Below are 12,500 nucleotides of genomic sequence, written 5' to 3'. Positions count from 1 at the left end.
TAGTTCACATTCGACGGGGCGCGACGGGACGCGACGTAAGGATCGACGGGAAGCGACGGGACGGACTGATGGCGTCCAATGTGAACACCAGGAACGGGAACGCAACCGAACTACCGTACAGATCGGGAAGCGACGGGAAGAGTTGGATCGATCCAACTTTTCATACCGTAGACGGGCGTAGACGGGGACGCAAGCGTACAAAACGGCTGCAATTCGAGTGTGAACAGGAGACGGCGTCGTGCGCCGACTACTCCCGATTCGTACCTGGAAATATTTAGCATTTCGAACACTGCGCTTCCCATGATAACTCATAGAATGGCTAGCACGACTTGAGTTGAATTTTAGCAACATAAGATCTCATGTCACTTATTGTATTTAGGGACAGTTCAGAAGCGTGACAGACGAACCATTCTATCATTTCCTGGGGCTATTATTTGAAGGCCACAACTTTCAGAGCTAATTTTTTGGTCTTCATGAGAAACTGGTATTGTGAACTTGATTCCGCTTCTTTCAAGGAGAAATAAATGAAAAGAAGTCCCGAAAAACGAGAAATTAGGTCCGAAAGTCACCCCGTCACGGACCGTGCCTTATGACTCGCGCCGTTCGACGTTGAACGTCCCAACGACTGCTGCGTGTCGTGTCGTACGAATCGTACAGGATTTTACAGCTCACCCCAGCCCTCCCGACGAGCCCTTAAAGTACTTTTTATAAATTTTGATTTTGAATCCGTGTGACTAAGCAAAACATTCTGAACGTTAGTTCAAAGCTAAGGCTTTAGGGCGCGCTCACACTGCGACCATGAGCACGCGTCCATGCGTCAGCAAAACACAGAAACGTGGCAGTCGTGCTCACATTAGGCCTCGTACACGCGTAGACGTGAAGTTGTCACACAAACTTTGCGAATTGCAGTTCGTATCCAAAAGAGTTTGTGCGTTTCCTAATAAAGTTGTGGTCCGTTTTGGATGTAATTTTTCGCATGTTGCACGTTGGAGGAAGTGCCTCGTGGCTCGTATTCTTGAAGTCGACGAAAATAATTCATACTATCAGGTAGGTTTGGACACTTGAGGGACTGCCGCTAACATCCAAGCGCTTTCGCTTTCCTCACCTCGTGGTCAGAGCAAGTGCCAGTGCAGTGGAATTTCCGGTAGTGGTTTCTTTCGTCTGTTGCCGAGATGAGAACTGTATTTCCGATGATGTGTAACTGAAATGTCTTGAGGTATGGCATTCCATCATCGCAGAAAATTAGAGAAAGATGATTCCCCAAACCGAAAAGCCAGACCAAGCTGCCATCGTATTGAACGAGTACACTGTAGAAATTGGTCACTGACCCGATCAACTCAGTTACTGACAACGAAGCAACTACAAAAACAAAAACGAAAATGACATCGTACAAAAAGGGCAAAGAATGCATATATGGCGGTGCGTGCGTGAAGGACCACAACTACAAAATTTAAAAAATGTGCAACTGTTGACAGATTATGCTAGCACAATTTTTCGCATAATTTCTACCAAAATCGAATAATCTCATAATTCAAGGCAAATTGCATACGAATCGCATAAAATTGGAATAATCCGCCTGTTCGCATCAAATTTCATACAGTTGTACATGTTCTACAAGTACAAGTAGATGCACCAGGAAGTCGTAGGTTTACGACTCCATTGAGAACATGTCCAGTCCACTACAATCAGTGACGGTCGTGGCTAGGTCGGACGGTGCGAAGACCCCGTTGAACCTTTGCTGCTACAGTACAACGCGCTCTACAAAAAATTCCCGTTATTTTGCACAGAACCGTTATACATTAGCAGCATATGTGAGCATAATGCGGCATATTATGATAACGTTTAGCTTAAAAATAGTATAATTCTGCAAGTTTTTAACCAATGCGAAAAGCATAATTTCACGAAAATATTAGCATAATCTGTCAAGGCCCAAGGATGACATCGACAACCGCCGAGTTTCATGAATCAACACACCGGAATTTGAAAAATTGAACATACTTCAGGCTAGGTTGTACACAAATACGCTTCACGTCTACGATCATGTTGCCGCCAAGTCGTGGCACCCCCCCCCCCCCCTCCGGAGGTCGCGGTCACGATTTGAACGTGGCCGCGACGTTTAGGTCAAGTTCATGCCGTTGCCATGCAACTTGGCCGCATGGCCGCATGGACGCTGGTTTTGGTCGCAGTGTGAGCGGGCCCTTACCTGAATTATTCACGTTCAAGTATTCGTAAGTGAGACTCCGATTTAGCCTGCTACGAGTGTACGAGCGTACTTTATTGTCTTAAGTTGAGAGAAATTCCGTTTAGATGAATGTATGTTGTATAATGACGGTATTGAGAGTGGGTGTTGCTTGTTTGTTTAGCCACTATTGTCCAAGGCAAGGCATGCTGGATAGAGGTTGAAATTTGTGTATCAAATGTGCCCCGGTTCTGTCTTTGCTCTTTTCTCTTTTGTACTTGACTTGTGTTTGTAGCAAGTTTCACTGAACAGAATCCGCCGGAAAACTAACCAGCAATCACCACTGGTTGTTCGACTTCTGGGTCACCCTGGCGGAGGAAAGTCATCCCTTCTGGAATCGATTCTACACCGTCGCCGTTTCTTTGGCAAAGTCGTGAATTTCTTCCGCGGTGACCAAGGCGACACGATACTGGCCTCCAGGACACGAGGTATGCGACGTTACGTGGATGCCTACGGTACGATATACCTCGACCTTGGAGGTCAGTATCGATTCATGTCCCAACATCAGCGACTGACGAAATTCTCCGACGTCTGGGCTCTCAATCTGCTCACAGTGTCGGGCATGGAGTCCATCGTGAACATGAGACGCTGGATCCGCACCTGGGCAGATTTCATTGCCTGCAGCTGCGCAGAGAGCACACCCACTCGCAACAAAGCTCTTATTGTTGTGACACGCCAGGACCAACTGTCCAAGGAGCAAATGACCACCATTGAGAAGGAGTGTGCAACGCTGCAGAAAATCTTGGGCGTGCATCTGGAATTCCTGGATGAGCCGATCCCATTCGTCAATGCCATCAATGAGACGTGTGAAGGTGTGGCTGCATTGAGAGAATTGATCCAACGACACAAGGAAAAGGTGCAACAAGTGAGTTTGACAACGTTCTAAAATCATAATCGTCAATGGTACCTGTTATTTTATGTAGTGTTGGCTTTCATCTATCCTTTTAAACAGTTTGATGCTTTGCAAGTCTAACCCTGATCCCCTCCCCTCAAAAGCACCCCTTCCCAACCCTCTCTACACAACCTCTCCCACTCTCTCTCTCTCAATCTCCTCTCTCCCTCTCTCTCTCTCTCCTTTCTCAAAGTGTATTCATCTTGTTTCCAATGCCATGTTCTCAATAGGCATCTGGACCTGATTCGGAGGCGGTTGTGTCCATTTCGGAGGCACTCCTGGAGAATGTTCGTGATCAATGCAAAAACAGTCCTGCTATCAGCACCGACCAGTTTGTGGAATTCCTGGCTACAGCAATTGCTCGCTCCGATTACAACTACGACGACTCTTCAATACCAGTTGTACTGAAAGCGCTGAAGGAAGTCCTGGATGTCAACATGGAGCTGTTCAACCTACATCAGAAAGCGCTGGTCAGTAACTTCGCTGCTCCAAGTACTGTCTTCTTAAGTTTGTGAAATCCTTTTGTAACCCGCAATATTCTGCCCGACGTGTAATGTCCAGGGTGCAACAAAATCGTGTGGAAGTACTAATAGGCTATGCTGATAATCAGTGTCAGTCAGGGTAGCTTTAAAGAGTGTTCTATGAAAGTGAGCGAAGAGCAATTTACAGAAATACAGGAAAATGCATGGAACGGTAGGCTGTTTTGTACTGGGAAATTATCAGGCAGCAATAGGCTATCATCACTTGATCTGTTTCATTCAGATAGTGTCCGCTATCGTTGCAGTAAGAGCAAATCTGTACGTGCAAATCAAGTGCATTTGCAGATTTTTGTGTTTCTCTTGCAATGGTTGTACATGTATACATGGTACATGAAACATGGTATGTATTTGCCACATTTGCCAGAGTATAATGTGCACCAACTCCTTTGACCAACGTGTTGGCAATTCAAGGTATATCCGGAGTATGATGGGCATTCTGGATTTGAGGAAATTATCGATTCTAAAACGAATTACTGTAAGAGCCATATATATAACGAAGTGCTAACTCTAACGAGTTAACGAGGAGAAATCTGTCGTTATAATAGAAATCGTTAGACAGAAATCGATACATATACTGTCCTATTGAGCGTTGAGAATGAGTGAGAATCGTTACCTTTGTTACACGTAAATCAGTCAATTTTGGGAAATCGTTATATATGTGCCTCGTTAGAATAATGGCTATTACAGTATTGATAGCGACTTCGGCAATGATTTTTTTGGAAAGGGTTTGCTCCCGACTCTGGAGCTCGCGCTTTTCCGCCGTCTTGACTTGACACTTGACTGACTCACGACTGCCATGCAGAGCACACGAGAAGTCCATCGAACCTTCCAGTATCTATTAAGACTATTATAAAGACAGTATTACAGAATCTTCACTAGTTGAGGTAATGGTAAACAGCATTATAGAGGGAACATTAGCAAAATTATCATAGTATTATTTCGTGTAGCTTTTTATAATGCAAGTGCTACTTATGGGGTCTCGTACCCATCATGCATGTGCAGTTTAGCTGACAGTAGATATCATTATATGCATGCATATGGCTTGCCCCGGGTCAGCGGTGGCAAACTTTGAAAGCATTGATGCATTGATGCAATGCACTAATTTTCGAAGTTCATGCAGTCTCATAGTGCACACCTGTGATTTGGGGCCTGAAATAGCTCATCTAAAGTGTGCATTATACGCCATCACTACAGCATGTGTGATTGTGTGTATGTCACTGTATATGTATATGTGTGTATGTGTGTATGTGGGCATGTATGCATGTGTGTATGTGTGCATATGTGTATGTGTGCATGTGTGCATGTATGTACATGGGGTATCTATGTGTATTCACTACAGGTATTCTATTTTCCGGATGCCAAGCTGGTGGTGGTTCACCCTCTATGGTTGATGAGTGACATCACAGGAAAATTTTACTCGCCAAAGTCATTTCCTCCACCGATAATTACCTGTGATGAGTTTGGATTCGCTTCACGCAGCCATGTCATTGAAGTACTGGCCAAAGATTCGCCGGTGCGTGGTGAAGACGCTCTCGACATTGCCGTACGCCTAGGTATGTGTCATGTAACCGAGGATGGTGAGCAAGTCATGATTCTTCCTGCGCAGGCTGAATCGCGCACTAGTCTGCACTGGGAGAAAGCCAACCCCGACCAGCACATCTACTACACTGGTCGCCGTCTCTACTGTAAGTCTGGTGTCGCTATCAGCGCAGCGTTGATGCCCACCATACAAATGTCACTCGTCAACTCCTTCGCCAACAGGACACGCAAGTGCCCTGTCTGGCAGGGAGGTGTTCGTGTTTCGCTACCTCAGTACGTGAACACGGACACACTGGTGGAAATCCCACACGGTCAACTCGCGCTCAACATCATTACCAGAGGATCCGACCAGCGCAGCGTGACTTCTCAGCAGGAAACTATCTGGGATCACATCTCTGCTCTTCCTGGCCAACAATCTCCTGGTTCTGACATGTCAACGGTGTTCGTTGATGATGGGTGCCTGCCGAGTAGCAATCTTCTGCGACAGCGGGATCTGCAAGGAGACCTGAATGCTACCATGGAGTTCCTTGCCAGTGAGCGACTGCGTGCTCAGTTTGTCATGCCTGATGAGCGGGAGCCCGACACAAGAAAATATCATCCATATGCTGTCTCTACAAGCTGCTGTAATGCAGGTCAGTGGCACTTTGTGTCATGCCTCGGCGTGCGCGTGTGTGTGCATGTGTGTGCGTGTGTGTGTATGTATGTGTGTGTGTGTGTGTGTGTGCATGTGTGTGTGTGTGTGTGTGTGTGTGTGTGTGTGTGTGTGTGTGTGTGTGTGTGTGTGTGTGCGTGTGTGGGGGGCATGTGTGATTCAGTGGCCAGAGAAAAGCCACTTCAATCAGCTGTGTAGTGGATACCAGGTAAAATTAGTGGCGGTCAATTCATCAGCCTGGCAAGCTGTTGAATGGTGTAATCCCAGCACAAGTTGCTATGTCTAACATACTTGGTCCGCGTCAGCAATATTGTCGCTTATCTTTCGACAATTTGAACTTAGACTTTGGACATGAACGCGTGCTCTTGAAGTGATAAAACTTGGTACTATGGACGGTAAGGTATAGAATGACAACTAGCTGCGAGGAATTTATTGTCCAAGGAAGGGTTCCTACTTTTTTCGGTCCTCCTCGTCGCTGCTCTCGTCGCTGGCGACAAATATTTTTGCTCGGGATCGATTCTCTTGCTTTTGCAAGCTCAGCACACTCCTTTCCGCTGCCTGGCTATTTTCTAAAGAGCAGTCGATCGTGACGGTCGCCTTCTCTATAGGACTTCGCGTGGGCAGCACGACAGCCGGTATGGTTCAAATCAGACGCCGTTCTTTGCAAGATTTTATTTTGAACGACGACGACGCGTACAGTACTTGCAAATCTCCATGATGCGCTGGATACTCCGAGCGTTGAGCTAGAGGTAAGGGAGCTGCGATCTCAGCTTGATGAGCGATCCCTGAGGTGAGCGATCTCGGCCGTTCAGCAAAATGGAGCTGATTCCGAGTAGCCGATTACTTTCTTGTGGCTTGCGCTGCTCTTGCCTGCACAGCGTAAAAAGATAATCTATTTTGATGCGGCGCTGTATCAATCAGAATCGCCCACCTGTCGTTCTTGAAATCCACTCGACTCTAGCTAGACCTTTCAGGTACTAGCAAACTAACTTGCTAACCAAAATTGGGATGAAATGGGCTGCCAAGTAAGCATTGGCGACATATAAACAAAGCTGAAAGATAAGCGACAATATCGCTGACGCGGACCAAGTAGCTGTTCGCTATTATCGCTTCTGCGATGGGCAGGTCTGAGGTCTGAGGTGTGTGTATCAGCTGTGTGGTGTAGACCAGGCTAAAATTAGTGGCGGTCAATTCATCAGCCTTGCAAGCTGTTGAATGGTGTAATCCCAGCACAAGTTGCTATGTCTAACATAGCTGTTCGCTATCATCGCTTCCGCGATGGGCAAGTCTGAGGTCCGAGGTCTGAGGTGTGTATGTGTGTGTATGTTTGTGTGTATGTTTGTGTGTGGGTGGTTGTGACTGTTTCTCTGCATGTCTATTTGTATCTCTGTTTGTCTGTATATTCATATGGAATGACGTGCATAAAGTCTTTTTTAAAGGTTGTATAGTATAGAAAAAAGGATCAATAAACTACAAGTTATGCTATAATGTCCACTAACACCACCAGTTACTAAACAATCAGCTCATGCGATAACATTGCACGACACTGACCCACGGTACTGACGTTCTACAACTAACTGGCTAACAGCTCTAGCACATCTTGGCTCTCCATCCGAGTCTATTATAGGTTTTATGACAACATTTTGGTCATAGCCCGGATTGTATTTTTGTTCCACTCATATTTCCTTGTGTAGATACGGTCGAGGAACGTCGCAGAGCCGCTCGTCTCTGCTCAGCCTTCTATCAGCATCGCATTCTTCTACGCCCCGACTTTCCACTGCGCGACTGTCTTCTCAAACTGATAGAATGTGGACAGGTGAATATATCCTTCCTGGATGACGTGGACGAAAGTCTGAGGAACTGCCAGACCAAGATGGCTACCGATCTGTTTCGTGGGTCGATTTCCGACTTGCCTGACAGCGTGGTGCTAACCCTAGTGGATGAAGTCCTTCCCAAGATAGCCAGTGCCAAAGATCTGTATCAGGCAATGCTGGAGTGTCCAGGTCGGGTCCTCTGTACTGTCAGCCCTAGTGATAGCCACAGCACGACTGGTAGGTGGTTGTCTTGCATTGATACATGCACTGGTGTTGTGTGTGCATATGTGAGTGTGTGTGCATGCATGCGTACATGCATGCATGTGTGTGTGTGCCTATGTGTGTGCGTGTGTGTGTGCATGTGAGTGCGTGTGTGAGTGCTGTGCATGTGTGTGTGTGAGTGCTGTGCATGTGTATATGTGCATGCTGTGTATGTGTGTGTGTGCATGCTGTGTATGTGTAGCGTATTTTTCAGAGTATAAGGGGCACTTTAAACACCAGCAATCCACCCAAAACAAAATCTGTTTGTCTTATACAACAATGGTCAAATTGATGGGGATAATTAATAGGATAGATGTCGGTATTTCGTGACAAAAAGACTAGGAGCAGCTTATACTCCAGAAAACACGCTTTGTATTTATTTGTGTATGCGGGTTTAGGTGGGTGTGGGTGGAGGTGTGTGGGTGGGGGTGCGTGGGTGGGGGTGTGGGTGGAGGTGTGTGGGTGGGGGTGAGTGGGTGGGGGTGCGTGAGTGGATGTGGATATGGATATGGATGTGTGTTGGTGCATGACTGTATAGTCGCAAGTCTGCCTGGGAACTGCTGTTTTGACTGGTCCAGCGGATCTGATCTGAATCCGGATTGGCCAGTCAAACATCCCCTGGTGTGCATGTCTAAGTATGTGTTCTTTGTTTACTGGCTATCACGTGATGCTAATAGATGATGATGTAATGCCAATGAGTGATGACATCATTTCTTCTGACCATGAACTCATCCCTCTTACAATGTTAAGGTGGTGATGTTTTTCGGCATTTCAACTGTCTTGTTTGCAAGAAATGAACTGGTTAACAAAGGGAGAAATCTAGGATTCAATCTCTTCAGTTGGATTGTATAGTGCCCACTATCTATGCACATGCGCTCATGAGCTGGTTTACAGTGATTTAAATGTGTGTGTGTGTGTGTGTGTGTGTGTGCGTGTGTGTGTGCACGTGTGTGTGTGTGTGTGTGCGTGTGCGCGTGTGCGTGCGTGAATGCGTGCACGTGCACGTGTATGTGTGTGTGTGCGTGTGCGCGTGTGCGTGCGTGAATGCGTGCACGTGTGCGTGTGTGTGTGTGTGTGTGTGTGTGCTGGTAGTGAACCTAGCAAATTGTACTTGTAATCTCATGTGTGTGTTCCATGCTGTGCCAATCTGACTGCAGCTGCTTCTGAAGACGTCGCCAGACCAGCAACTGACGAGTACAGTATGTTGAAGATTATTCCTGTCTTATTTTCTATAGCATATTTCATTATTTTTGGTGTGACTGTGCTCTGGATAAGACCCATACCAAGATGCAATTATGCTCTGTTGCTCTGTAGTTCTCTATGCAGATAAGAGTAGATTGGTATATTTGCCTGCATTGTGTTCTGTGCTGTATTCCCCTAGATCCCTGGGACCATCCAGATTTCTGCCTGGACAAGTACCGAAGATGGATTATCTCACTGGACCCAAGAACGTTCCGAGACAAAGTCATAGCACGGAGGCTTCTTGCAGACAACCTGATTATCAGGCACTTCAGGGCACTAGAAAAGAGTGCTGGCCCAAATGTACACAACGAGGAACTGCTGCAGCACCTGCAGGGGTGCGGGCGGGCATCGTTCATCATCTTCTTAGACATCATCACAGACATGAACTCACTCTTCGCATTCAAGCGTACTGAGTTTGAGGCTCTCCTTGATCGGCCATGATGCCTCTGTTGTCATGACTACCCGGGTAAGCCAAGTGCAATATAACTGGACTTTGCTTTGAGTTCCGAGTGCAATTCATCCCGTATTGCTATACAGTCAGACCACGCATAACCGCACACATCCGTTTTCCACAAAAACAATATCCGGATAGCCGAGGGAACCGGATAATCGAACACACATACTGTATGTATGCATGACATATGCTGTAAATCGGTGACCAGCGATTTTCTTCCGGATGGCGAGGGATCCGGATAAAAGAGGACCGGATAAACGAGGTCTGACTGTATATCGACTGTTGTGGACATGGAAATCCAATCGGAGGTCAAGCGGCCCCATGACAACCATTAGTACATGTGTACTGCTATCAACACGTGCACTGCATGCACACAACGTTCTGTACACGCTGAGGGTGGTGGCCCCGGTCATTCCACCGGATTTCCATGTCAATGACAGTATATACGGAATGTACGGTTTGTACTACAAGCTGAGTTACTATGTACATGTATTTGCACAAAGTGCTCGATATCGCGAGGGCAGGGACAAATCACTCATGTCATTCCCAAAGCTATGCACAAGACGTTACGTTAGTACTAGCAGAGTAACACCTGTCAAGGTGACAACTCCGATAATGCCAACACCTGTCCCATTAGACCACTGCAACCCGGGCCACGGGATGCCATTTCCAGTCAAATGGTCCTGGATAGCACTACTAGGCGATTCACACGACAGGCACTTGCACGTTTTACAGCGAGTGATTCACGAGAAAAGTGAGTGCGTCGATTCACACGTCTGTACTCGACGACAGGCACGTTTGCATTTTTGAATGATTCACCCACCAGTTGCCATGGGTATTTCAAATTTTCAAAACACGCATACAATAATTATCATGGTGAAAAGAGCCGCGTAAAAAGTCAAGTCTTGTTTCGCGCTTTTTTGTGTAAATGCACTCGTGCACACCACGACTATCGTGAAAGTAGGCCCCCAGCTCACTTGCACTTTTCAGCCACTTTCAGCCACTTTCTCGTTCGCAGGTAAAATGCCATAGTAACGGTCTGGTGCACGTGGATTTGTCTGTCGTGTGAATCACCTATAAGAAGACCACCTGATAACAGAGAACACGTTCTGAAGGTCTCTTGAGTGCTGGTCTTAGACATGTTTAACTGTAGTGTCTGTCATAGCCGGTATCCACACCGCTGTATTCCCTATGAATGGGTGTGTTGTGCATGTTCACATGTCACATGACATGCCGTTCCTGGCACGCTATCCCGTACATATCCCATACATATCCCATACATATCCCATACATATCCCTTACATATCCCATACATATCCCATACCGGACCGTCCATGAGAGCTGGCCAGCATTCATGTACATCTTCATTCTTGTGTTGGTCCAATGCAGGCGATGTTTCTCTGGGATCTTCCGCTACTGCTGACTTCCAGTTGTCCATTAGATTTGTATCGATCGTCTCCACTTGGACCTACCCTGTGAAGTATAGGTCCAGGATGGATTGATGAAAAGCTGATGTATTATGATTTCCTGCATGTAGTTTATAGCCGTGTTTCAACAGACGTTTCTCCAGCTCGTTCTCTTTGGTTTCACTGTCCTTGATGTCTTCCTGATGAGAAAATATTTCCGGCAACATGTATTCTGTTTTCTCTGGCAAGTGCCACAGTTGTGCATTGCTGTTCACTGTCCACAAGTTCATGATGATGATGATGTCATGCCCATAATGATGATGTCATGCACTAATCCATGCTTTCATGCCCATAGTAATGATGTCATGCCCCATAGTGATGATGTCATGCCCACGTCGTTGAGCAATGCACACTCCTGATCTATTTTGCTATTATTCAAATCCCAATTGGAGCTCTACATTTTGTATTCACTCACTCTTGTCTTGTATTACCAGCTCAGTCCACTGGACAGTGAGCACTCTGAACAGCCTGATGATGCACTCATGTACATAGACACTTGTACTTATACCTATTTCTGAAGTATGTACATGATTGTATTTAGCACATAGACACCTGTACTTCCATACATGTATTTAGCACATAGACACCTGTACTTCCATACATGTATTTTACATACCTAGTGTTTCATCCCTCCGCCCTTCTGTTGATTCCCTACTATCCCCCTCTGGCCGCTGATGAGCCCTGGGATTGATATTCTATGTCGCTGGCAGTTGATTTTATATTATTGGCCCAGTGAATGCTGGAGAGCCATTTTGTATCTTCTGTTAGCTCTGTCAAATAGTCATTGCCTTTACCACATTCTCCTTTCTTTTGTACTTCAGTACAAATATTATTTCATTGCAATTTTTTCGAGAATGTAGTGCCTGCCCAATGAAATCATCCTGTCGTGGGAGTCAAGTTTGCACCCTGCTCCAGTGAATATACCAACGGTTGGCAGGTCTGGCTAGGGTTGCAAGGCACCTGACATGACATTGGCTAGCTTGATCGGATCCAGTTCATCGATCAACACTTCACTTGTACATGTAGCTCAATCATGCGTGTAGCCTGGGGGGGGGGGGGGGTCTCGGCATGAAAATACAATGATATGAACGTGGTCACTTTAAAAAAAAATTGAATTCTTTATAAGATACAACCAGGGAGTCGTCAAATACCGGTATTTGACAACTCCCTGGTTACAACCTACTCCTGAGAAATGAAGGGGAGAGAGCACAAAAAAACTCAACAACGGGCCTGAGAGTAGGGCCTCCACAGTGGAACCTGCGCTGGTCAGGCACACCAACAACGACACAACCTCTGGTCTCAGTAGTTTAGCACTACCGTGTAGAAAACACGGAGTTGGTTGGTTGTTTTTTCATTACTTCAGCTTGTTGCCTCAACAGTGAAAAAAGTCCAAACATCAAGA

The 12,500-nt window shown here is 46.2% G+C and overlaps 1 protein-coding gene across 1 annotated transcript; it reads left to right on the top strand.

The window, feature by feature from the left end:
* Positions 1–2,474: 2,474 nt before the first annotated feature.
* LOC135824551 (uncharacterized) lies at positions 2,475–11,896 on the top strand (the record flags this gene model as incomplete). The annotated part of the gene is given in 7 exon segments (XM_065337284.1): positions 2,475–3,104; positions 3,362–3,601; positions 5,010–5,841; positions 7,556–7,912; positions 9,094–9,135; positions 9,318–9,644; positions 11,022–11,896. Coding segments are annotated over 6 exon segments (2,403 nt in total), but the record flags the coding sequence as incomplete, so codon positions are not given.
* Positions 11,897–12,500: the final 604 nt, after the last annotated feature.

Source organism: Sycon ciliatum, chromosome 9 (assembly GCF_964019385.1).
Source record: "Sycon ciliatum chromosome 9, ocSycCili1.1, whole genome shotgun sequence".
NCBI lineage: Eukaryota > Metazoa > Porifera > Calcarea > Leucosolenida > Sycettidae > Sycon > Sycon ciliatum.
The sequence above is the reverse complement of the archived record's forward strand: the minus strand, read 5'-3'. Positions and strand labels throughout refer to the sequence as shown.